Raw genomic sequence first — 27,651 nt, 5'->3', positions numbered from 1 at the left:
AACCTCAGTAGTTTATTTCAGAAGAGTACAGACGGCATCACAGGACTCCTGCGATGCTAAAGACTAGCATTCATAAAGTACTATGAACTGAAAAGCAATTGCAGAGGCACATCTGTTCCCCCGCCCAATTGTACACAAACTAGTTTCCCACAGAACAGTCCTTATCATCAAAGACTAGTACAATTTACAGCTATAGCACCTCTAGGCAGGAAGGAAGCAGTGGGGAAATGAGCAGAGCAAGCCCAGAACAATTCTCTGTAGGGAGTACTGGGACTTTGGTCAAGCAATTCACAGGAAGAGCTAGTAGCTCCCTGGCACAGTCCTTGCATCTCTCGCAGCCTCGATTTGCCTTGGAGCTGTGCAGGGGAGGGAGGAGGGGGATTTAACTCTTTAACCTCCTCTCAATTTCACTGCTCAAAACTGGCTCCGCACAGGGGAAATGAGCCTCTCTGGATGCTAAACTCCACACCTTAGTCCAGTTTCTGTGCATGAGAAAAACAGTCCTTGAATCACAGGTACACAAATCCCCGCTTCCTCGCTATCCATTGCTCTTGTTGACAAGGCTCGCTGAACCTGGCCGCGGTTGGGAGGAAGGTCCCGCTCCAAAGCAGGGCAATAAGCCACCCCCCCGAAGCCATGACTGTAACGGAAGACGGACCACTCACCTCAAGCACAGGAAGAGCAGAAAGGCCACGACGAGCGCACCGACGGATACGCAGTGCCCCAGGTAGTTGATGATCAGAGCAACCTTGTAATGGAGGACGGGCTTCGTCTGGAGGCGGCAAAGAGAGAAGGGGGATAGTCACACAACCAAGTCATCTCGAATCTATAAGCAGCGGCACAAAAGGATAGCCGAGCGGGTTACGAAGGGGCAGCCAAAGCTCAGCAGATTTACACAGTCGTAACAGGCAAAAGGCTCCGGCGTTTATAGATCTGCCCGCTGCCTGGGAACTGGAGACAGAGAAGCTTAGAGGTCTCAAGAAACACATCTGCAGAGCCACATCTGGCCACCCTTGTCTCAGAACAGAAGAAAGAACCTATCCTGGGCCCATTCCGCACACATAGGATAATACACTTTCAACATGCTTTGGCAGCTGGATTTTCCAGTGCAGAACAGGAAAATCTACTTCTAAAGGGCATTGAAAGCGCATTATCTATTGTGTGCAGATGTGCAGATTAGGCCCTAGGCTATAATAAACAATTCCACAATAAATGTAACTAAAAATGCCTTATCTCTTCTTTTAATAGAACAACCAAAACAGCCTCCAGATTATAACCGTTTTCAAACTTCCCCGTACCTGTGAGCCAAAGGCCATATATATATATTATTTAAATTCTGCCAAGAAGAATGGAAAAACAACCGCTGATGAAAACTCACTTGAAAACGGTTATAATCTGGAGGCCGTTTTGGTTATTCTATTAAAAGAAGAGATAAGGCATTTTTAGTTACATTTATCGTGGAATTGTTTATTATAGCCTAGGATAGGTTCTTTCTTCTGTTATTATACTCATTCCGAACCGTCCTTTCTTCGTGGTGCACCCCTGTCTCAGAGCAATGCTGACTTAATAGACAGAACTTTCCTGAGCATTGCATTTTGCTATCATTCCATTTCCGTGCCAACCAAAGCCCCAGCGGCTGAGATTTTTCTTGCATGACTAAAAAAAAAAGGTTAGCATTCACAGGAAGCATTTCACTCATATTCTAACAGTAACCGTCACAACGACTTTGTAAGGTAGGCCAATACAAGTGTGCCTTTGAGGGGAGCTGCGATGATCTAAGGTCCCCAACTGTGTTCACAGCAGAGACAAGAGCCAAACTCATTTTAGCTAATCCCAGCTCAAGACTCCCAGCCGCTATACCCACGGTCTCTCTTAGAGGCATCCCAGTCCTGTCAGAAAATACAGTGACAGTTCCAGAAAGCACAAGTCTTTCGCAAGGGATGAATCACCGGAGGGAACTGCACTTGCGTGACACCCTTCTGCCAGATCCTGGCTTGGTAATTACTATTTTAATTCACAGTTAATTGTTAAATTTGCTTTTCTAATGTGCGGGTAATCGCTGTATGCATGAAAGTTAAAAATGAGACATGAAAGCAACAGCGATGCATTTGGCACCTACTGAAAATTCTTCTGGAAAGGTCTTCGCGCGACATTTTTTAAATGACATGGAAACATTCTGAAGCCAATCGAAAAGTCGGAGGAGGTTTCAGGTTTGGGGAGACAGAACGCCCTTAGGCCCCCCTCTATCAAACACCCTCTTGCATCCTCCTTCTTTCCGACCTGCCTTTCTATCCTGCCCTCCGCCCATCCCTAGATCTGCCTACAACCAAATGGAGCCCTGCATAGATACTAGCCAATCAGTGCTTTCTGCAGCAAGTTTGCCTTGCAAAACCCCTTCCCTCCTCCTTGAACTTCTCTTTTATTTTTACTTATTTATTTACCCCCCTCCCCTGTCTTTCTCCCCAATAGGAGCCCAAAGCAGCTGGCATCCATCCTCCTCTTCTTCATTATATTTCACGACAAGCCTGTGAAGTAGGCTAGCCCAGGGGTAGTCAACCTGTGGTCCTCCAGATGTCCATGGACTACAATTCCCATGAGCCCCTGCCAGCAAACGCTGGCAGGGGCTCCTGGGAAGTGTAGTCCATGGACATCTGGAGAACCACAGGTTGACTACCCCTGGGCTAGGCGATCTGACCATCCCAAACTCATCTAGTGAGCTGCCATGTCCGTATAGGATTTGAATCAAGAATTTAAAAGGATAAGAAGTCTTAATTTTTATGAGTGTTGTGTCTCAATGTATAATAATGTGTCCTCAAAGATGGGGAAATGCACATATTTATTACAAATAAATTAAAAGCACTTACAGGCCCATATAACAGCTTCAGATTGGAACAAGCTGTTGTGATGACCCAGATGTTGTGGTTGTTATATCTGTTCATACTGTTCCAAATGTTTCGCTGTACCTTTCCCATTCCCCACTGGTTCTATGCACACTGCCCTGAGACATCACAGTGAGGGGCAGTATATAAATTGCATAAATAAATAATAACTAACTAAATAAAATGGTGCAATTCTAAAATATAGAACTGATGTGCCCCTGATCCTACGTGTTTCGGCCAAATGGTGTTCTTAAATAGGCAACCGCAGTAATCACATCCTGGCTCCAGACGTTGCAGTATTAATACAATGATTTCTAAAAAGTGGACCAAGTTGAAGTTGTTATAATCAAGATCCATGGCACACAAGAGAGGTGATATAATTTCAGAGGCCTCATGTACATAAACTTCTGCCCTGGTTAAGTACTCATGTCTGGAATGGCATTCTAATAGTGTATCTTCCTCTCCTGGCAAAAGGAAATAGAGATGGGATATGGAGCCAATGTTTTGTAGTAGGAGGATTTGAACCCAGATCCTAGTCTGACACGCTAACCAGGAAAGAAGAGAAAAAGGACCTTTATTTCTGGATGCAGCAAGAATACTTTCCTGTCAGTCCTTCTGCACGACAAAAATTCCTTTTCTCGTCAATTGCAGATGTCAAAATTTAATCAGAGAAGTCTGGGGCGGCGGGGCACAATAAATAAGCCCAGCCTTCTCTTTTGTGTTTACAGATAGGCTAGACAGATTTAGCCAGGCCAGAAGACGCATACCGCCTGCTGAGATTAATAAATGAGCAAGAAGAAACAGCAATAAAAGGTCATTCGAAGGGAACAGATTTGAGTTTCCATCAAGGCCGGGATTAGGAGGGAACGCTTGGTCATAAATGCAACCCTTCTTTTACAGTGTTTGAATTGGCAATGTATTTGGGGAATATTCCTTCTCCTTTAATATTTATCGAGCATTTTGATAAGCCGGGAAGGAAACTTGCAAAAAGGAACTGATGATGTCTCGCAAATGCCAAGGGCTTCGGGGACCCTTTTTGGAGCTGGTTCACATTGTACCTGGCCAAAGACAGCTTGGAGTTGTCCTACTATGCACAGAAGAATTAGGGACAACTCTCCGGTGGTGGAGAAACTCTTCAGCTGGCATTTTTGCCATGCTAAGGCCAGAAGAAGGGCCAAAAAACCACACAGGCCAAAAATCCACAACGGAGGTGGGATGGGGCACGCTCTTTGGGTGCCCACGGAATTGGACGCAACCTTTCAACGTCATGAACAGCCAGCAAGTCACGGAAAGAACTCGCCGGCACGTTCGCTCCTCCCGAGCTTTTCAGAGCTTGGCAGGCAACAGGGAAAGCGCACAGGGAGAAGAGATACCGACCTCCTCGTCCAGAATCGGCTCGCACTGAGAGTAGTTCACCTTGACGGCCCAGGTCCCGTTACCCAGGCACTCCCGGTACACGTTTCCTGATGGGAACAAAAGACAAACTCCATTAAGGACAGAAGGACGAGGACACCCAAACAATAAACCAACCTAAAACGTTAAGTCCGAATAAATTCAATTTTTTTTCCAGTCAAAGTGGGTCAGAGAGTGAACTTCCTCCCAGGGGACTCTGTATTAGAGTTGCCAGTCCCCAACTGGGTGCAGGGGATCCCCCAGTTTGGAGCCCCTCCGCCTTGCTTCAGGACTGTCCCGGGGGGGTGCAATTACCCCCCCCAACACCGGCCAGAACAGTCCCCCGGTGTGATAGAGACCCCCAAGTCACAGGGGACTCCAGCTGATGTTTTCCTCTACCTGCTGTGTTTGGTGAGGACTGGATTTTGGGGGTCAGAGGTATTGCCCCCCAAAGATGACCCGGAAAAGTGCTTTTGGGAGAAATGGCCAGCCATGGTTCAGGAAGTGTGGGAACGTACAGAATGGGCCCTGTGCCAGCTGGAGACAAACTGTACATAGCCTGCAGACGATGGACTTCAATGGGAACAAACCTGTTGAACTGTTGCCTGAATTATTTTCTGTAGCACACTTGCTGAATTTTATTATTATGCGCAAATTTACAATGTTGTTTGGTTATTAGGATTGCCTTTGTGATACTTTCAAGTGAGTAGCCTTGTTGGTTTGAAGTAGCACAACAAAAATAGAGTCCGAGAGCATCTTTAAGACCAACAAAGATTTATTCAAGGCATGAACTTCTGAGTACAATTTTGTGATACTTTATAAATGACCATTTTGCAATTCTGGAAGCATGGTTGACTAAAGTTTCAGTGTCACAATGACCCAGCTCTCTTTGTTCCTGGTATTTTCCAGTTACCGTGTACCCCAGTTTTTGTCTGTTGTACCACATGGAGCTTGGGAACTCAACTTCTCAGTGAGGCGCTGGAGATACCATGGTTCTCTAGTCCAGGGGTAGTCAACCTGTGGTCCTCCAGATGTTCATGAACTACAATTCCCATGAGCCCCTGCCAGCAAACGCTGGCAGGGGCTCATGGGAATTGCAGTTCATGAACATCTGGAGGACCACAGGTTGACTACCCCTGCTCTAGTCTCTTTCTGCAGGTATCTCCCCTACCTGTGTGCATTCATCACTCAAGAAGACCGGCAACTTCTGTTCCCTCGAATTTCTTCCCTACAGACCAAAAAGGGATTCTTTTTTTTTCAAAATGGAGGTGGGCAGGAATTTCCTTTCCTTTAGCCCAACGCAGCCAAAACCACCCTGTGCTCAGTTTGCATCCCTGAATATTAGCTCTGTTTGCCTACAGTTGTAAAAGGATGTTTGACAGAAACTCACTCTTTCTGTGAAAGTAACACGTAGGCAACTATTGAGCCAAAGCCCTGGGGATCGGGGCCCCTCTCTCTTTACACACACGCACGCACAAGCATAACATTCCCATAATTGCAATGTTAAAAAACAACCCCCCAGAATCAAGTCAATGGCTGAAATTATGGAAAACAGCTCCCCCCCTGACAAGTTTTTATTATTATTATTTTAATCTTGGGAATTAAATTTTTAAAACCCACGATCCAGCCCTCTCAAATTAGTTGGCAAGTGGCAGGAAACGGCGCCAAATCCATTACCTGGCTGATGAATATATTCATGCGGAAGGTGAAGTTCACAGGATCTCACTTTTAGGATGATTAGCTGGAATTCAGAAGAGAAGCCGCTTCGGCTGGAGAAGATATGTATCTTCCCCCCATGGGACGAGAGAACATTTAATAGCCTGCTTGCAGCCAACCATCTCATCTCACTTTTGATGCTGGCCAAATAGGTTGGGCATATTTTCCCATCCCAAAACCTGCCATATCTGTTTGACTTTAGGATGCTTAAGGCTGCTTTAGGATGCTTTGGGCCGATCCTGCGTTGAGCAGGGGGTTGGACTAGATGGCCTGTATGGCCCCTTCCAACTCTATGATTCTGTGATTCTGTGATTCTATGACGGCAGAAGCCAAGGGAGCGTCTGAGGAAGTGTGCCTGCACACAAAAGCTCATGTCTCGAATAACTCTCGATTGGCCTTAAAGGTGCCGTGGGACTCAAATGTTGCTGTGCAAACCTCAGACCAACATGGCAGTCCACTTGAATCTGTTTGGCTGCAGCAAGGGAGAACCAGACCCTTGGTCCCTCAAAATCAGTACTGTCTATCCAGACCAGCGAGAGATTAAAAACTGAGGCTTTCCCCATCCCCTTTTGCCAGATCCCTTGTTGACCAGAGCTGCCAGGGATTGAACCTGGGACCCTCTGCATAGCAAGCAAAGGCCCTACCATGGAACCACAGTCCCTCTCCTTGCAATGCACCATGGGAAGAGAAACATGCCCTAAATTCCCTGCAGTTCTTTCTCTCTGTCTCTCTCCAGCCTCCCATCAAACTTCATGTATTTGATTTTCAGAGAAGCCTTTGCCAGGGAATGGCTGTTAATTTTCATCCTGGAAACGCCTTTCTGTTGGCTTTATATAAGGCTTGGGTTTTTTTGCTCGATTCCTACACCCACCTCCTTAAAAACCTAGATGAATACTTGGGAGTTTCAGGGCAGGAAGTAACTCATTCCCGCCCACTCCCTTCTTGACACAAGGTAGAGAGGAAGGAGAGAGCATATCGATGCCGTTACGGAGAATTCAAAGCACTTCATATAGATCATGGCAGCAATATTAGCAGGGGAGGAAAAGCAACATGGTCTAGCCCAGTCTCATCAGATTGTGGAAGCTAAACAGGGCCTCCAAGGAACTCTGCAGAGGAAGCCAATATGCCTGTGTGGGAAGGAAGGAAGGGGGCATGGTGCCACAGCAGAGCCCCATGGTCCAGAAGACTCCTCTGAGGAAGAGGCAGCCAGCAGACCTGACCTAAACCCACAGCCAGAGACCCTGCAGGAGGCAGAACTCTCTGAGGGGCCAGACATGGATCCTCAGCCAGGCACCAGTCCAAGGCCCCTCAGCCCTGAACTGGCAACAGAGTCATCTGTTGGCCAGTTCACCTCCCCACTCTCTACAGCTTTGTGGACAGCAGAGTTGTTTTCTGCTGCCCCAGAGTCGGTCCAGAACCAATGGGTTGAAATTAATTCAAAAGAATTTTTGGCGAAACTTCCGGAAGAAGTTCCTGACAGTTAGAGTGGTTCTTCAAGTGGAAAAGGCTTCCTCGGGAGGTGGTGGGTTCTCCATCTTTGGAAATTTTGAAGCAGAGGCTAGAGAGTCATCTGACAGAAATGCTGATTTTATGAGCTTAGGCAGATTGGGAATGGGTGGGCAGGAAGGGATGGGCCAGTGTTTGTCTCTTGTGGCCCTTCCTTGCATACCCAGGGAATTGCTGATTGCCACTGTGGGATGGGAGGTGAATTTCCTCCAGGCCAGGCGGGATTCTGGAGATTTTTGGTGGTGGTGGGAATCACTAGGGCATGAAATTGGGGTCACTGTGGGTGGGCAGGTAGTTCCTGCATTGTGCAGGGGGTTGGACTAGATGACCCTGGAGGTCCCTTCCAACTTTATGATTCTAGGGAACTGCAAGACAGAAGGTGCAAATGCCAGGTTGGTAGCACAGCACGGGCGCCACATCAGCAATGAAGAGGAGTCTTTGCAGGAGCAGGACTGAGGAGGCAGATGGCTGCTGAGGGTGATGTTTAAAAGCAGCCAAAAAGGAGTGACCACGTGGAAGCAACTTGTCTTTTTATCACTGACCTTGTAGCCCGCACTCTGTGCATGTGTGTGTGTGCGTGAATACATTTTGCTTATTCAGAAGAGGAAAAGACATTACAGAAAAAAGAGTAGGTACAACATATTTCATTTACAGAACTATGGATGAATGTTAAACGTTACACATTTTTTGAAAATACTTATTAGTTCCCCCGAGTTTATATTGCCATCATTTACATACAACTCATATAAATCAATTAGTTTTCCCTCCTCCCATTTCATCAATCAATACATTCTAATATCGGACTCCATTTTCTATTATAATTTAATATTGAACTGTTTTGCATCCAATATGTAAGCCTTGTCCTTGACAGATAGTCCAGTATTTTATTTGATCATGCTATAATATCTGGTAAAGATTTTTCTTCCATTTCGATGCATATAAAATGCTGGTAATTGTTACCATATATTTAATGTTCACTCTGTATTTTAATACTGTTTGGTACCATATTTAATAACATACATTATGGGCCCATCGTAAATCTGATTTTCTATATTTTTTTGCATTTCATCATGAATCACAGAATCGTAGAGTTGGATGTGACCTCCAGAGTCATCTAGTCTGACCCCCAATGACCCCCCATATTTCCTTGCCTCATTTTATCAGATGTGGTGCAGCCTGAACCCTGGACCGATTTCCTTGCACCTGACCCCAGCTTGTATCTCTGACGCTCCCCTTTCGGATTCTCCTTTTATATTGTATTTTATCCTCTATGTATTTCACTTTGTTGTAACCCGCCCTGAGTCACCAGAGAAAGGACGGGGGATAAACAAAAATCTACAACCAATAATCGCATGGGCTCAAATAATAGCATTAGTTCAATTCACACCGTATTTCTCACGTTCCCACCCACTCCTCAACGAACCAGGATTCGCATCGCAACAAAAGCGGCTTATCGATCAAGCGAGATAAAGCATAGGATACTTCTTGTTGAAACTGATTAGCTAGGCACATACAGATCAATGAATTTCCCAGTTCCCTAATGACGTACTATCATGCCCCGATTTAGAAAAGGCGGGCGCCCCACTCTCCCAGGAGAACTAAGGGCCCAGTGACAGTGGTGCCGGCTGTCTACGTAGCTCTAACAATCAGCCTGGAGGACAGATCAGCACAGACGAGCAAAATAATGCATCTGTCCGTGGACAGAGCAATGAACACCCCCTCCCCACTGAAGCCATGGTAGGCTGCTGCTGGAGCAGATCCTGAGGCAGGGGTAGTCAAACTGTGGCCCTCCAGATGCCCATGGACTACAATTCCCATGAGCCCCTGCCAGCGAACGCTGGCAGGGGCTCATGGGAATTGTAGTCCATGGGCATCTGGAGGGCCGCAGTTTGACTACCCCCGTCACATGGCTTGAGGATGGAGCACTGGCTATGTCCTTATGCAGCTAGTAGGCTTTAAGTGTACCTTTTTACGTTTAAAAAAAAACTTTTTTAGTTGCTGCATCCGCAAGAGAAGAGCTGGTTTTTATACCCCGATTTTCACTACCGGAAGGAGTCTCAAAGCAGCTTACAATCGCCTTCCCTCCCTTTCCCCAAAACAGACACCCTGTGAGCGTGAGGTAGGTGAGGCTGAGAGAGCACTGAGAGAGCCGCTCTATGAGAATAGCTCGATCTGGACTGTGACTAGCCCCAGGTCACCCAGCTGGCTGCATGTGGAGGAGCGGGGAATCCAACCAGATTAGAAGCTGCCGCTCTGAACCGCGCTGGGGATGGAGCAGCAACAAGCAGAGAGGGCTCTGCTTCTACATTGCAGCTCTTGGATTCCTTGAAGGTCTCCCATCCAACTTCTGAGATCAGGCTCCTCTGGCTGAACATGGATCATTTATTTAGCCCTTGCAGCGACGTTATTCTTCCCCAGAAAGACAGAGTGCCCTTATTATCCCACAGAGCAGTTTGGGCACAACGGTTTGATAAGCCCCCCTAAAGCACATTTACAACGGAGGAGACACTTCAACCAAGGTTACGATTCCGTCTCTTGCCTTCTGTATTTCGCTCCCTGGCTTCTGGAATCAATTTTACAGCCTCTTAGGACTAAATGGATTATGAGCTGCAGAGGGAGCTGCAGCCTGACAGCCATTTTCTGACAAAGGTTTACCTTTCTGGTCACTGCCATTGAAATGAAAAACGGTGTGTCCCCCCCCCTCCCCCATTCAGCCGTACAGCTCAGGGTCTATAAATACAGCCCTGGCGGATTCTCGTCTGGGAGTGGGTGGGAAAACTGGAGACAAATGCAATCCATTAAATCTGCACTTTGCAAACATAACGAGTTGAACAGCCGCTGGAGAATTCTCGACAATAATCGCAACCGTAATTTATTTACCGTATGGCAGAGTTACACACAGGAGAGCATAAAACACATAACCAAGGTGATACAACGAGTATGCAGGCCGATTGAGCAATTCCCCCCTAAATTCTAATAGCTAAGTTTTCAGTCCCTTTCAGCGCAGCTGGGGAGAGGACAAAGAGCTCAGTCACATCTCCTTGGAAAGCACGATGCTCACATTCCTGGGACAGACAGAAATGCCACAATCGCATTGGGGTCCTGCCCCCACTTAAACAATAGGTTTGCACAACTTCCAAAGCCTGTTTGTACTGCCTCCCACAATTTATGTGGCAGTCAAATCATGTGAACCTCTAGCTGGCGTTTATTAGGTGACGGATCTCGGATGGAATTGATAGCATCATTCATTGGATCAAAATTTTTGTGATTGTAGAGGGGCGACTCAGTTTGTGACAATTGTTCAAGAAGAGTACTGTGACTTTGGAGATGACAAGAGTCATGGGAAAAGACAATAATGCTAGGAAAAGTTGAAGGCAACAGCAAAAGATGGTGGGTTCTCCATCTTTGGAAGTTTTTAAACAGAGGCTGGATAGCCATCTGACGGAGGGGCTGATTCTGCGAAGGTTCAAGGGGGTGGCAGGTGACAGTGGATGAGCGAGAGGGTTGTGAGTGTCCTGCACAGTGCAGGGGGTTGGACTAGATGACCCAGGAGGTCCCTTCCAACTCTATGATTCTAGGATTCTAAGAAGATGACCCAGGCTGAGATAGATTGATTCAACTAAGGAAGTCACAACCTTCAGTTTGTAAGCCTTGAGCATACGACATTTGGGAGAACGTTGAATCACTTGGAATATGTGAACTCTTTCATCAGCATATGGGGGATATTGGGGGAGATGTATAGTTATCATATTGAGATTTGGAACTTCCTGGAACCTTTCACATACTCTCCTCCTGTGTCCTGATTGGCTCCACTGCAGACTTCCTGCTCCTTTCAGCACACTTCCTCCCTGCTTGCCTCCAGAACAGAAGAACAACAGTTAGCCAGTTAGACCATTTAGGATTCTCTCTCTCTCTCTCCCCTCTTTCTTTACAAAGTTGCTTCAATTCTGAATAAAGCTATTTATTATTTCTGCAGCCCGTGCTTTGCCCCTTTGCATATTTAAACTCACAGGGCCGCCATGAGTCAGGACTCGGAAGCAACATGATGGCACTTAACGCGCACATAAATCTGTCCCGTCAGAAAGACATGCGCCTGTTTTCCCTAGAATCTGCAAGCGAGGGGAATGCTGCCAAGGGGTTGTATGCCCTCATGCAGGGGAAGCATGAGCCATGCCAGTCTGTTCTCAAGGAGAACCAAGGGGCAAAGGAAGAGAGAAGAGAGAGTCCCAACTGTCTACCTGACTAACGTTCTGCAGGGTAGGAGGCATGGGAATTGGATGAGGGAATTAGTTGAGTTTAGATGCACGAAAGAACTCTTTATTGCTTTTCTTGCCCAGAAACCTTGATTCTGTAATAAGGTTTATTTGCTTGCATGCCTTTTGGCCAAAACATTTTAAATTTCTTTGCTCTAAAAGGCACCCGAGATGCATCGGGTGCTCTGTCCCCTCCCTCCCACCTAACGCCACATTTAACACTTGAAGATTAATGTTTTTACAGGAGGGAGCATGCAAAATCCATCCCCACCCCCAGTGTGAAGGGCCACCTCAGAATTTTACCACCTCGACCGGTTGCCAGAGACCATGCTCAACCCAAAATCCAGTACGGTTGGGCCGAATGGCTTCACTTACAAAGGCCAGTGGGAAGAGGGCAGGGGCCCAAGGCATACTGGGAGGGGCCACCCCAAGGACCCCCCAAAAAGATCTCTAGTTGCAGGTGCCGTCTTGGAGGTGCGCAAGATCTGCTCCTTAGGGGACCACCGGAGGATTTTAAAACCCATTCCATTTTGGAGAGCCTTTGTCTGCCATTCGTGCATTTATTTGGGTCTGGGCTGTGGCGTAGTCAACCTGCGGTCCTCCAGATGTCCATGGACTACAATTCCCATGAGCCCCTGCCAGCGAACGCTGGCAGGTGCTCATGGGAATTGTAGTCCACGGACATCTGGAGGACCGCAGGTTGACTACCCCTGCATATGAGGATAGATCATCGCAAGCACCTCGTCTTTAACCTGAGAGGCTGTTACGAGCACCGGCCTCCCTGAGGGAAGGAAGCTCAGAACGGCTTCCAGTAATACCATCGTGATCTTTTAGGAAAGCAGGATGAAACGCATCCGATAAGTCAGGGGTAGTCAAACTGCGGCCCTCCAGATGTCCATGGACTACAATTCCCAGAAGCCCCTGCCAGCATTCGCTGGCAGGGGCTTCTGGGAATTGTAGTCCATGGACATCTGGAGGGCCGCACCTTGACTACCCCTGCGATAAGTGAATAGCCCACCCCCACCTCCATGGATGCAGCCTTCTGAGCCATGGATGAGCCTTCTGAGTCTGATGCAGAGTAGCTGCGATTCCAGGCCCCTGGCGGGGAGCGGTCTCTGCAAAGAGCTGGCGCCAGCTTGTCAAGGGAGATCTCCCGGGGAGCTGAGACAGGAGGCCCCGTCGAGCACGCCATGCCCAAGAGGCGACAGCATGAAAAGTCTCTTCAGCCAGCAGATTCGGTTTGCCAGAGCAGGATTCTTGCCGGAACTCCTGCGGCGAAGAAACCAAAAGCTTCCCTTAACATCACGGGCCGCTCCAAGAGTCCCTTGGCAGGGAGCTGCAGGAAGCCAGAGCGTCTCTCGGCTCATTAAGGATCTGCAGAGCCTTCCCCTGCATGCCCCAATTAACGTGTGAAATGGCGGCCAGCAGAAACTCCGCAGGTGTTCAGCCCATTAGTTATTTACCAAGTAGAGTTCCCTGGGCCGCTCCCTCGCTTCCTGCAATTGTACTGGGAACGCAAACGGGGAAACCGTCTTCTGCGTGCCGAAAGAGAGCCAGGAGCGTGGCGGATTGGAGACCGCCTTCCTCCTGGGGGTATGGGTTCAAATGGAGCACTGCCAGTTTGGTTGCCTGCATTGACATCTTTCCCTTGAGAAGGAGGCCTGAGGCTGAGGAGCCGGACTAGGGAAGCACAGCATCGTCTTAAGAATACAAGAAGAGCCCTGCTGGATCGGACCAAGGACTCCTGTCCGCCATAGTGATGAACCAGTTCCTCTGGAGCGCCAACAACGGGGCAGAGAGGGCAGTTTGGTTGTCTGCATTGACATCTTTCCCTCAAGGAGGCCTGAGGCTGAGAAGCTGGAGCAGGGAAGCACAGCATCATCTTAAGAATACAAGAAGAGCCCTGCTGGATTGCTTGTTCTCGTTCTCCTCCCCTTTACCCAACTAGCCATTCCGAAGTGAAGGCCGTTCAAATCCCTCCCACCTCTCTTGCCGTCAAAAGGAAAATTAATTAATCATTGCAAAGCTCGAGTAATCCCTTTGAGGACTCATTTAGGCAACACCCCCTTGATGCGTTCACATTGCCAGGAATTGAACCTGGGACCTTCTGCATGCCAAACAGACGCTCTACCACTGAGCCACAGCTCCTGTGGGATGGAAAAGTGCTTTCAGGAAGTGATCAAGGGCTAGGAAGCAGAGCAGAGATTGACTGAAAAGATTCAGCTGGCTACTGGAGCTTGAGGTGATTAACCAAGTCACTTCTTCTGTCCTTCTGTAGCCCTGCAACCTCCAGGAGATACCAGGTAGCAGAAGGCTGGAGGTCTGCAGTTTGAGCATCTGCCAGGCTTCCCCAGTGGATAAGACCTCTGGGTCGTTCCTGTTGGCAGAGTTTAAATATTTTATTTTTTAATTTAATTTAAATATGCAAAGGAGGGCTGGAACACTGGCTTCTGCTTAGAGAACAAACAGCTTTATTGAGAAGAGAAATAACCTTGTGAAGAAGAGAGGAGAGAGAGAGAGAGAAAGTCCCAACAGTCTAACTGACTAACATTCCGGAGGGAAAGAGTCAGGAATGTGCTCAAAGAAGCACCTCCTGCATCCTGATTGGCTCAGTGGGAGACTTCCTGCTCCTTCGAGCACACTTCCTCTAGATCAGCTAGTCAGTGGCCATTGCAACAATGGCATTCTCAAAGTACTGAACAATGCAAAAATCCCACGCAAAATATGCGAAAAATGTCCCATTGCGGAAAGAGTGCCACAAACTCAAAGCATCAGATGGGACTTCAACTTGATTAGCGATGGTCTGCTAGGAATCTCTCTCTTCCCTCTTCTTAACATAGTTGTTTATCGCCTCAATAAGGCTATTTCTTCTTTCAGGTGCTCCCCTCCTTGTCATATTTAAACCCTGCCAACAGCTTTCCACGCGTCTGGTCTCTCATCCTGACCTCAGACCATAGTTTACCTTCCGTTCGATCGTGAAGCTGCCCAATCTTACACGGCTGAGACTGAGGACTGCTGGGCAACTGGGTTCAGTTCAACATTTTTGAACAGGAGACTGGCTCTCTTAGGTCCGGCAATGCACCTTGCTTCAGCAACCCCATTTGCAAAAGCCGCAGCAGGAAGAAATGAACGTGCAACTCGGCTGGCGGAGAAGACCCTTTATGGAAGAGCAATGGAGTGCATGGAAAAGCCCACCGGCCAGTATTTCATGTGGGAACGCGGGAATTATATATCCCAAGCCTTTCTTTCCATCTGAGCTCCTGAGATCCTCTACCCGGAGAACCGAGGGATTATCCAACCGGAAAGTTTTGCTCCAAGAAGGGGAAAAAATTCTAATAGGGCAGATTACACAAACATTTGCAGTTTAGTGTTGAAGGTAGATTGGGCTGCTATCGCAAAGGGGCTGCTCCGCTGAGCACCAGTTTATTCCTCAGTGGGCAGACAGAGCTGCATTCTGGTTCCTGAGTACTGATATCACGACAGCAAGATGTCATTGGGCCTTATGGGGCTCTTTAGAATCCACAAAAAATGATGGCAGACACCCCCTCCCCCCATCAAAAAACATCAAGCAAAACTCTCCACAACAACAGCGAAAAAAGAGGAACCTCTCTGAGAATTGCTTGGCGCTTTTTTCAGTCCAAAGGGTCATCTCCTCCACTAGCAAGGCAACATAAAAGAAAGCAGAAAGAAAGAACCGAAGCTGCTTTTTGTGGATGATCAGAACAGCCAACAGCTGTGTGTGTGTAAAACCACCCAGGATAAACCAATTAAAATAACAGCAGCAGGATCAGAAAGCAAAGGGCTGCAAATCCAACTAAGGCACTTTGCAAATGAAGGCTGTTCAAACAGTTGCAAAGATGATAATGAGGGAAACCATTCTTGCCAGTTCTTCAAAAAGATGGAGAAGAGGTTGCAAAACTTCAAGAGGTTACAGACACGGACTTGGAAGCTGTACAAAACTTCTTATCCCTCCCTGACAAATCAGCGTCCAATGATTTTCCCCAGGGCCATCTCCCAGCCAGAATTCACCTGGTCTTCCAAACCTGCCCAAAACATAAGTGGCAATACATTCACTGTTGCAAAAGCTACTTGTATGTAGTTTGATTCTGGGTTGTTCAAATTTGGGGGTTGCTCTGTTCATAATAAGATTATTGATTCATTGGTCTGAAACATTTCTTTGACTTTCCACCTCCCGTCTCAGGTTCCCCAAAATGGTGAACACTGAAACATTCCAAAGCTTTAAAACAATTCATTCATTCATTCATTCATTCATTCATTCATTCATTCATTCATTCATTCGATTTTTATACTGCCCTCCCATATGGCTCAGGACAGCTGACATAAAACAATGCAGGGGTGATACATAGAACAGTCACAATAACATAACAATAATGCAATAGTGGCTTCAAATAGAACGACAACTTAGATAAAACCCTCAGGGAGGTCAGGCTGCTTCAGGTCATGAAGGGGGGGTCTGAGGGGGGACCAGTGGGTGTTGTTTGGTCGGGGTCGGTCAGCCACAAGCAAATGCCTGGTGGAGGAGCTCCCTTTTGCAGGCCCTGTAGAATTGTAGGAGTTCAGGCAGGAAGTTACACGCGTCTTTTAAAAAAATCATTGGAAATACAAACACATATAAAATGCCCAGAGCCATGAAATAAAACAGAACATGAACACATGTGAAACCACACCCAGGAAGAGGTGCCGTCAGGAAGTTCACCAGCAGGTCCAGAAGTCCAGAATTCCTCCCACTGTGACCTCCCCAAGCACCAAGACTACAGGGAACAGTAGTCAAGCTGCGGCCCTCCAGATGTCCATGGACTACAATTCCCATGAGCCCCTGCCAGCATTCGCTGGCAGGGGCTCATGGGAATTGTAGTCCATGGACATCTGGAGGGCCGCAGCTTGACTCCCCCTGGTACAGAGCACAGCCGCTCCAGACAGAACGATCCATCAATATCTTGTGGCTGAGGGCTCATCTTGAACCTTTCTCTGTTTGCAGCCCCCACTACTTTCTGCAGCAGTGAATCCCACAAGTTCATGACTCTCTGGGAGAGGAAGTCCTTTCTTTTATCTGCTCCTATGAGTCTGCTGCTTAGAACGGGGCCTTGGGAGAACTTTTAAAAAGAAAACCTTTTGAGCATACTTCAATAAATCCCTGCTGTATGCCGCGTTTGAAAAACCCGTGCTCAGGAAAATGAACTGCAGAAGCGGCTAAGATCAAATGCGAAGCGTTCTGCCTCCTGAAACTCAAGCTGTAACCCAAGGCATGCACATCCGGGAGTCGCTAGATCAGGCAGCCTTCAGGGACTCAGCTGTCCTGGCTGCAAATGCACACCACAGGCTGAGGGAAGCAGTTCTGCAACACCAGAGTTTGTCCGAATACAGTTCCAAGGGTCGGATTCTGGTTGGACATAACTCACAGCTTCATGTCCAAAGAAGAACCCAAAAGATGCATGCTCAGGCCAGATTCAACTAAAACAGCCCCAAGTCAAAGATAAACAGCTCCTTTCCACACAGCCTAGTTTGCAGCTTATATACATCCTGCCAAGCCCCTCAGCCCTGCTCCTGCAAAGACTCATTCTCATATTGAAGAAGAAGAAGAAGAGTTGGTTCTTATATGCCGCTTTTCCCTACCCGAAGGAGGCTCAAAGCGGCTTACAGTCGCCTTCCCTTCCTCTCCCCACAACAGACACCCTGTGGGGTGGGTGAGGCTGAGAGAGCCCTGATATCACTGCTCGGTCAGAACAGTTTTATCAGCACCGTGGGGAGCCCGTGGGGAGCACCGTGGGGAGCTGGCTGCATGTGGGGGAGCGCAGAATCGAACCCGGCATGCCAGATTAGAAGTCCGCACTCCTAACCACTGTACCAAGCTGAAGCTGGTGTTGTGCCGCCAATCGAGCACTGCGCCTTCCATCTTACAGTTCCCAGCTTTTCTTCCTCCTGTGCTGTTCCCCACTGTAATGCTGGAAAGTGTCAATCAAGAGATCACAGGGGGTAGGACTAGATGACCCTGGAGGTCCCTTCCAACTCTATGATTCTCAGATTCATGCATTGATAAATCATGACCAAAATGGTCACCTTGAGGGAGACTGTATGCCTTTGGCTTCTCAATCTGTGGTGCGTGTCTTTTGATTCCACACATCCGACCTTCTGTACCTTGCTGAGATGCTTCGAACCAGCTCTGCTGGCATTTGCTAATTTAGTTTGCAATTTATATACCACCCCTCATGGTTGCGGGTCTCTACGACAAGTCTTTTGTACAGCATTTCACCAGCACATTGGTGCACACTGGCAATAGCACGGGGCCACAAGATCCTTCACGAGTATGCGCACACCAAGATCGGGACGGGGATTTTTGCTGCTGTGGTTGCAGCATTTTCTCACAGCACATGCGCAACAAGGAGGAGGAAAAGGAGGCACCTGGGCCAAAGAAAGAGCAAGCAGGTGGGAAAGGAGCCTGATTAAAAAAAAAAAATTAATGGAAAGAGTTTTACGAAGAGAGGCGAGCGAAGGACCTGGTAGAAGATGGGGGCCGCGCTCCCTCTTGAAACAGGAAGGAGAAGAATCCGACCTCCTGCCTCTAATTATTCTGTGTGCAGCCAAGAAGATGCTGTCAGCACATTCTGTGACAGTATCATGAAATGGGGGGAAAGGGATTCGGTCGGGAACATCTCATTCGACAGCTGTTTCAAAAGCTGGCGCTCAGTGTCACTATGACACCTGGAGGGTCCATAAAGCCGCCTGAGGGTTACACAGGTAATAAAACCAGCCACAGGATTAGAGAATCGAAGAGTGGGAAGGGTTCTCTGGAGGCCATCTAGTCCAACCCTCGCTGATCAATCTAGGATCAGCCTAATGCGTCCATGATAAGTGTTCCTCTAGCTACTGCTTGAGGACTGCCAGTGAAGGGGAGCTCACAACGCCCTGAGACAGCCTGTTCCACCACGGAACTACTCTTATGGTAACTATTATTCCCCTAGTTCCTAGATCAGGGGTAGTCAAACAGTGTTTGCTAGCAGGGGCTCATGGGAATTGTAATCCATGGACATCTGGAGGGCCGCAGTTTGACTATCTCTGCTGCCCTTACAATGTGTCCCTTAGCTGCATCTACAGGTGGACAGTGCTAGAGGGAACTCCCGGACTCTGGTCCCAAGGTCACCCAGCTGGCTGCATGCAGAGGAGCAGGGAATCAAGCCCAGATTAGAAGCAGTTGCTCTTAACCGCTTGGCGTGGCAGTTCTGTCAGGACTTTCCGAGCCCCACTTTCATCACAGGGTGTTTCTTGTGGGGAGAGGAAGGGAATGATGTTTGCCAGCCACTCTGAGACTCCTTCGGGTAGTACAAAAACCGGTTCATCTTCTGCTGGGCCAGTGGGGGGGGGGTTAGAAGATGGAGAAGATGGAGGGTCTTCAGGGTCTCCTCCTGTAACATCTTGTTCCTCCCCATGACTAGGAAATAAGTTATGCAGTGCAAGCCGGCACATACAAATGGGCGTCATTTTGTGTAATTTTGGCAAGTCACAGAACTGAGTTTTGGGTGGGGGTGCTGGTGTTTTCTGACAGGGAGGGCAAAAGTCAGCACTTCCATTATGGTGCACATTATGGCCTGCTGCTATGCACAGGATCTGCCCCTAAAAGGGAGATCTGTCTGTCTGTCTGTCTCTTGACTGATCCAGTAAATTTTCCTTTCCCCCAGAGAGCCGAGGATGGCATATCTGGTTCTCCCCAACCCTTCAGCACAACCCAGTGGGAATCAGGGCCCCTCCCAGCTGCTAATTCCAAAAGAGAACCCTTCACGGATTTCCCAGCATCTCCCCTGGCCTGTTCCTTTCTCTAACCCCCCTGGCAGCCTCATGGCCCGCTTGACCCACCCCAAGGAGAAACAGGGAAGGGTTTTCTCCAAGTCAATCAAGTACGGAGGCAGTTTCCATGGTGATTTTTTTTATTTGGTTGCCTTACAATTACAATCTTGTGGCGCAGAGTGGTAAGGCAGCAGACATGCAGTCTGAAACGGTCTGCCCATGAGGCTGGGAGTTTGATCCCAGCAGCCGGCTCAAGGTTGACTCAGCCTTCCATCCTTCCGAGGTTGGTAAAATGAGTACCCAGATTCCTGGGGGATAAAACGGTAATGACTGGGGAAGGCACTGGCAAACCACCCCGTATTGAGTCTGCCAAGAAAACGCTGGAGGGTGTCACCCCAAGGGTCAGACATGACCCGGTGCTTGCACAGGGGATACCTTTACCTTTACCTTTACCTTTACAATTAATGCTGTCACCTCAGCAACACAAAAGACAACCTGGAAAGGCAAAACAGACGCGACGGAATGGCGATAAAAGAGGACAGCCGTAACGATACCCCTAATGAGGACATAAATCCAGCCAGCGGAGACTGTTCACGGCGGGGGTCCCATTCTGACAACTTGCACTGTTTCATCCCTTACTGCGTTTAACATTGTAAAATTTAATCCGACTCTCAGAGTATCGCCCGGTGTCTTTTGAATGCCTCATTTCGGCTCGGAGACCCAATTCACAACTCAGTCCCCTAAATCACGGAATTAACTCATTTTGTGCGACTTTCTAGTAGAGCGAGCCGTACTCAAGCGCAAAGGGCACAGTTCTAATTCAGCGGGAACGCTTCTCTTTGGAGCAAGTAGACTTGAAGCGGCACCCTGCCTCAGCGAGGGAAAGGGCAGCTTCTCATTTCTCAGGTGTTAGAAGATTCACAATCTCGAGCGCATCTGGACGGGTGGTGGAAATTTATTTTCAGCCGTGAATGTTCTAGCTTGAGAAATTGGAAGTTAGAGGTTTGGGAGAGCTCCAGATCTGCAGGGCTGCGAGCTCTGGGTTGGAAAATACCTGGAGATTTTGCAGGGGGGGGGTGCATTGGTGGATTCCAGGGACATCTAGTCTGACCCACAAGGTTTGGAGAGACCAAGGACTGGAGAAGCGCATAATGCCATAGTCTCTGCCCTCCAAAGCATCTGTGTTCTTCAGGGAATTGTTCTTGCCCATTTGGAGATTAATAGTAATAGTGGGAAGAGCCTCTTGTGGTGCAGAGTGGTAAGGCAGCAGACATGCAGTCTGAAGTTCTGCACATGAGGCTGGGAGTTCAATCCCAGCAGCTGGCTTAAGGTTGACTCAGCCTTCCATCCTTCCGAGGTCGGTAAAATGAGGACCCAACTTGCTGGGGGGTAAATGGTAATGACTGGGGAAGGCACTGGCAAACCACCCCGTATTGAGTCTGCCATGAAAACGCTGGAGGACGTCATCCCAAGGGTCAGAAATGACCCGGTGCTTGCACAGGGGAGACCTTTACCTTTACCTTAGTAATAGTGGGAATTGAGCAGAAAAGGTCTCAGCGTAGAAGTAAAATTCTCATAAAATAATAATTGCTCCTGAGAAGACGGGGGATTTAAAAATGATGTACAAAAGGACTGGAACGTCTTCAAAGTTGACCTGAAGCAGCAGAACGAAGTCGGAGTCCAGGGGCACCCTGAAGCCCAACACAGTTGAATTCAGGGGAGAAGGTTTTGTGGGCATGCCCGCTTCTTCAGATACATAGATTCAGGTGGGTCGCTCTGTTGGTCTGGAGCAACGGAACAAAGTTTGAGCCCAGGGGCACCTTGCAGGCCAACAAAGAATTAAATTTTGTTGGGCTTAAAGGTGTCCCTGAATTCAAGCAAGATCCTTGGTTTTCTCAACCATTACAGATAAGATTGTGGAGGGGTGGGGGAGTGGGAGTTGCCAGGAAAGGCTACTTAGAGTCAAGATGAATAAGTAAGGAGAGGCGAGACTGCATTAAAACAGCCGCTAAGACCTGTGAATAGCAGCAAGTTGGGATGCAGATAATAAAAGAGTTAACAAACAGATGTGATAACTTAGTCTGAGTCCAGTAGCATCTTTAAGACGAACAAAGCTTAATTCTGTGTATAAGCCAAACCCAAGTGACTTCGCATATGTTGTGAGATAAGAACCTATATCTCTGTTAAGCCCTGGGGGTTCCATTGTAGTGAGAGTTAGATCATAGAATCATGGAGTTGTAAGGAGCCATCCAGGCCATCTAGTCCCACCCTCTCCTCAATGCAGGATCAGCCTTAAGCATCCAGGATTAGTCTCTGTCCAACCGCTTCTTGAAGACTGTCAAAAGACTGCCAACTTAGGCAGTCGATTCCACTGCTGAACTACTCTGATGGTGACAATTGTTTTCCTGATGTAATAACTTGTAACTCAGCAGTCTCCCATTCCAGCCTGTTTCCTTTGCAAGAAAACAGCTACTTGGAATGCCCTCCTAAGCAGAGCCCTACCCTTCTAATCCTGTTGACGCCCGTGCATTTAGAAGGATGTAGCTATGCTTAGGACTGCATTGCTATGGATTCATGCCATCCCCTCCCCTCCTCTGGGAAGTTATCCCTTTGAAGGGGGGTGGGGATACTCTGCAGTGAGCAATTGGGCTTCACCCACCTTGAGGTTCCAAGAATTGTACGTTATGGAATCTGCTGACACTCTAAAATGACACCTTGTGGCCCAGTGGGGAACTGCAATTAACTCCAATTAATCAATATGCCTTTTTGCATGGGAAATTTTGGGACATGGGAGCCAGCCGGCAACTCCGTTCTACTCAGCGAGATTGTACCCTCTTTCATCTCATAACAGAGGGAGCTCCTCTCTGGGCTCCATGCAGGGGGTGGTGAGGAACCTGCTGAAATGGCAAGAGATCCCCAGGGCCAGAGATCTGTTCCCCTGGAGAAACAGGATTTGGAAGCAGGATTTTTTGGCATTAGGAGCCTCTGAGATCCCTCCTCTGGGATTCCACCCCAAATTCCCAGGAATTTCTTAGCGACTCCAATGGAACCATACAACTGAACGGGACCCAAGTGTCATCTAGTCCATCCCCTGCACAATGCGGGAAATTCACAGCTACCCACCCCCTGACGCCTCAAGTGACCCCTGATGTATGCCCCGAGGAAGGCAAAACATCTCCAGGATCCCTGGGCTACTATGGCCTGGAGGGAAATCCTTCCCTGGCCCCATAGTCATTACCCTGAGGATTAGACAGATTGCTGGAGGGTAAGTCGGTTAATAGAGACTAGCCATGTTGACTGAGGGGAACCTCCCCATTCAGATGCACTAAATCTTGGAATACCAGAGCCAGGAAGCAACATCAGGGGAAGGCCTTGGCCCTTCTTTCCTGTTGCTGGCCCTCCAAAGGAACTGGTTGGTAGTCTGAGGAAGAGGGCTTGCACTCGAAAGCTCACGCCTTGACTAAATCTTTGTTGGTCTTAAAGGTGCTACTGGACTGTGGTTTTGTTTGGTTGGCCACTGTGTGAGACAGGATGCTGGACTGGACAGACCCTCACTGGTCTGACCCAGCAGGGCTCTTCTTATGTGCTCATGTTCTTAGGAAGGAATCAGATCATCAGATCTATTAATACAGTCAAAGATCGGCAAACAGAATACGTTTTACCATTAACAAGCGAAAGATGAAATGTTCAGAGAATGGCAAAACATCAAACATTTCCATTTTGATTGAATATGGCTTTCAGTTCCCTAGATGCTAAAAAGCAAAATTTTGCAGTGTCATTTGAAACTGCCTTTTTCCTGTCTTCCAATAAAAATCTTAGCAGGCGTCTCTTTGCATATTTCAGGTAGCTCTCCGGGGGTTTAAAGCGAGATTGGGCGGGGAAGGAATTGTCCTCCAAACCAAATTTGTCAAAGGCTTTTTTCCAAATCATAAATTAAATTGTATCCATAATCAACGTTTTGTTTGAACGGCTGGCTGCCTCAGAAGCCCCAACCAGAACAGAAAAGTGGTGAACAAAATTGACAAAATAAACAAATATGTAATGTAGCTTTTGGAGAAAGAAGACCCCTTCAGTGAACGTGCTACACCAGCAGGGGTGGGTCACTCAGACAGGAAGCATCGCACCATGTGGTGATGTCACTTCCAGGTGAAGACTTCAAAGTGTCTTCACTGCGTCAAGCAACACTCTAGGAATTTCCCAGTCTGTGTCGTAAGGACCATAGAGATCGGAAGAATTCCTAGAGCGCCGCTCAATGCAGTGATGTCACTTCCCGGTCTTCAGCCGCTAATGACATTGCTGTGTTGTGTTGCATGTTCCCCCCTCATTTCCCTCCTGCCTCTCCACTGAGTTTCCCTGGGAAATGCGGAGCACCGAGGGAGGTTTGCTGACAACGTTAGCTGCCCACAAGGGAGGATCTTCAAAGCACTTCCGGGAACGTTGGCAGCCACTGCTGTTCCAGAAGAGTTTTTCCAGAGCCGTTTTCAAGCCTCGGCGAGAATCCCAGCTGCGGCTTGTTCCGCTTTCCCCGTTCCATAATTATGAGGCTGGATCCTGATTGTCCAATGGGCCCAGAGGGGTCTTTTATATGGGAAAGGAATCCTTTCCCCAACCGAAGGACCAGAAGAGCGCCCTTGGGTTCCCACCCAATTTGGACGCGGTCCCATCACGAGAACATATTTCAACCTTCATACCTCTTAGGGCGCTTTGAGGAAAGGCGGCGATTTAAAGTTCAAACTTCCATGCTGTTCCTCGGAGGGGGCACAGTTACTCCTCATTAACGGCAGACGGAGGCAGGAGTTAAGCCAGGGAAGTTCGAAAGGGGGCGAGGAAGCGTCAAACCCGTGGAAAGAGAGGACCTCGGCCTCCGTAATCAAGTCCCTCCTCCCTTTCCCGAGCCATAATTCCCCCAAACAGAACAATTTCCAGATAGACAAGCTGTGCGGAATTCATTATTACCCGACAGCAGCCCATGGAGATAAACTGGGCCTCCGCCCGCTGCACTGTTCCCCGCAGCCCTTATAAATAGCTTGTGCATATGGATTATTTTTATTGCTCATCCTGACCGTTCTTTTGCTTGCTTCCTGCCTTCCACGTGATGCTCTGCAGCAGGACAGCAAAACCTGGCCTCTCGAGGAAGAGATCGTTTCACGTTCAAAATCGGCAGCCCTCCTAGCTGTTTTTAAGGCACGCAGGGACGTAGCCTCGTGCCTCTGTACGGGTGCAGAGTAGAGTGTACCAGGACCAAGTGAGCCCCGCTAGAGGGGACCGGCTTGTAGTTGGAGGGCGCAGGCTTGCCTGATTTGATCAGATCTCAGAAGGTAAGCAGGGGCAGCCCTGGCTAATATTTGGATGGGAGAGCACCAAGGAAGGCCAGGGTCACTATGCAGAGGCTAGCAATGGAAAACCGCCTCTGGTTGTCTTTCACCTTGACCTGGATGGCGCAGGCTAGAGCTACCCTAGCAGATATCAGAAGTTAAGCAGGGTCGGCCCTGGTTGGTACCTGGATGGGAGACCACTGGAGGCATTCAGAGGCAGGCAATAGCAAACAGTGTCATAACCCTATTGCAGCACAGGCAGCACCATGCGCCATGAACACAAGACTAGGGATGCGCGATTCAGCTTGGATAAGCTGAAAAGTACCCAAATTAATTCTGATGCAGGTACTTTCAACCTATTCCCTTCATTTAAATGATCCAAATCAGAGTTGGCTGAATTGTGATCCAGCAATTTAGCAACAATTCATCTGTTTAAATGCATCTCCTCCTCACTTTCTGAAGGTGAGGAGAAGGTGCAGTGTGCAAAACAGCTGGTAACGACAGGTCCACCACCTGCTCCGCAAACTGGGAGGAATTTAAAGGGAGCAGGCACTGCACTTGCCACTATCAGCTGTTAGGTGGCTTGCCGCTCCCTTTAAATGCTCCCCGCACCATCGCAGGCTGCCTGTGGAAGTTGGGTTTCAGGAAAGTAGGGGGTTCAGGAACATTTAACTTTAAATGCTCCCCCCACCTTTACTGTTAGGGGGGAGGGATCTATAGGTGGCCATCTAACTGCTGATAACGACAGCCATGCGATCTACTCCCCAGGCTGGGGAGGAATTTAAAGGAAGCAGGAGGCACGGCTGTCATGATCAGCCATTAGGCAGCTGTCCATTCCCTTTAAATGCGCTCCCCTATCTTCCCAGGCAGCTATGCAAGCCAAGGTGTGTGTGGGAGCACGCATGTGCAAAACTTTCTGGATTCAGCCACATCCGAAAAAGTGTAGAGGTGTTCGTGCATTTAAGATTCGGCCCGAATAATTTCAGCCCAAATCTGAAACAGCACAAATATATTTTTTGAGTATGCATGTGCCTTCACCAGACTTTTGAGCATGAATGCCATCCCTATGAGTGTTCAAACAACCAAACGCATCAGAAATGCACTTTTGGCCAGCAAAGCAAACATGTGTGCAGGCAAAAGATCAGAAAAGGAAGAAATGGTGAGGAGGAAAGGCTAATGACTGGGGAATGGAATGCTCCATGCCAAAAACAAAAATAAAATAAAAATAAACCCGTAAAGAATGATGGCAGGGAGCCAGAAATAGTTGCTCATCCGTAACGGGCGGAGAGAGAAGGAACAATATTCTGTGGGAAATCACGCGGCTTCGAAGCAGAGAGGCAGCAGAGAGGCTGCCAAGAAACCTCCTTGGATTAGGAAGGATAAAGGAGTTGCGTCCTGTCGGAGAGAGCTTATGCTAGCCTGGCCTCGTTGTTTCTCAGAAGCCAAGCAGGGTCATATTTGGATGGGAGACCACCGAGAAAGTCCAAGGTGGCCACACAGAGGGAGCCGACAGCATGCTCCTCTCATGCTTTGGTTGCCCGTCTCCAGGGGGAAACAATCGGTGGTATTTACAAAAACGAAATCAGCTTCATTTAACATCAGCAATATCGTATCGTTCTGCACAGAACCAAAGTGAAATATGAAGGACCTATGAATTTTTATACAATCTCCATCAGGGTTTCGTGAGACAGTGGGGCTTCCTGCCAGCCGTGGAAGAATTTCTTGAATGGGCAGGGCTATATAGTAAAAATGTGTTGAAGATTTATTGGGTGATGGGACCATATATGGGCATGTCGACTTCTCCCCCCCTCCCCAAAATGGCCAATGGTGGGCCTGGAGGGAGGGAAGGGGAGGAGCCCCAGGTGGGCGTGTCCACAGCTTGCTTTCCAACTATATACTGCACAATCGCACAGCTTCTGGGGGTTCTCAAAGCACGGAGATTGCTTCAAGGGTTTCTCAATGGTAAAAAGGTTAAGAAAGGCTGTTTTAGATATTTCAGATCTGTGAGCCTAAACATCATTAAAATCGCCTCTTCAAAGAATTTCCACTTTTGCTTCTTCTTCTTTTTGCTCCTGGCATCTGAACGGCCTCATCAAGGAAGACGTTCCGAGGTTGATTTGGTTTTGATTTGGTGTGCAGATACATCCTAAAATTATCCATACTTCATGCAGCTTGACTTTAGGCCCCAAACACTTCTCTCATTTTAATCAGCTCTGTAATCTTCCAGAGTGGTTTGTGGATTAGCCTTTATTAGCCAGACTCCGGCTTTTCTGGGTGGAAGACATTTAAAAAGCGCCTCCTCACTCCGAAATGAAAAGAACAGCTTCTCCTCCTCCTCCTCCTCCTCCAATAAATTCGGCATTTTCAATCCCCACTTCCCCAGATTATTTAGCGTTGGCTGTAGTCATCGGAGACCACACAGCGACCACAAATTGAAGTACAACAGGACAGGAACCCTCTGTAGGCAAATCCCACAAAACTAGAATTGTGTGACATCAAGTTGCACCTAACTCACAGCAACCCCAGCAAGGGGCTCTCAAGGCAAGGCAGAAGGAGAGGTGGTTGGCCGTGGATGGATGAAAAATCACCTCCCGACTCCAAATAAATAAAGCTGTGATTGGCATTCCCCTGGGCATGCAAGGAAGGGCCACAATAGCCAAGCACCAACACGGTCCCTTCTGCCCACCCACTTACAAGCTGTCTAAGTTCACAGGATCAGGTGATACCATATGATGCATGGCAGGTCTGTTAGAACTTCGGAGCAATTGTTGTTTAGTGCAGGGGTAGTCA

General features: G+C 48.2%; 1 protein-coding gene across 2 annotated transcripts in view; it reads right to left on the bottom strand.

Moving 5' to 3' along the window:
• The window catches only part of CRHR2 (corticotropin releasing hormone receptor 2), a 108,819-nt gene that overhangs the window by 41,052 nt on the left and 40,116 nt on the right, over positions 1–27,651 (bottom strand). For both annotated transcript variants that reach the window (XM_077303638.1, XM_077303639.1), the window contains 2 exons: positions 4,257–4,342; positions 666–772 (listed from right to left, as the gene is read on the bottom strand). In XM_077303638.1, the coding sequence (XP_077159753.1) occupies positions 666–772; positions 4,257–4,342 (193 nt within the window). The remainder of the gene's footprint in view (positions 1–665; positions 773–4,256; positions 4,343–27,651) is intronic.

This window comes from Paroedura picta, chromosome 11 (genome assembly GCF_049243985.1).
Source record: "Paroedura picta isolate Pp20150507F chromosome 11, Ppicta_v3.0, whole genome shotgun sequence".
Taxonomy (NCBI): Eukaryota; Metazoa; Chordata; class Lepidosauria; order Squamata; family Gekkonidae; genus Paroedura; species Paroedura picta.
Note: the sequence above shows the minus strand (reverse complement) of the source record. Positions and strands in the feature narration are given on the sequence as shown.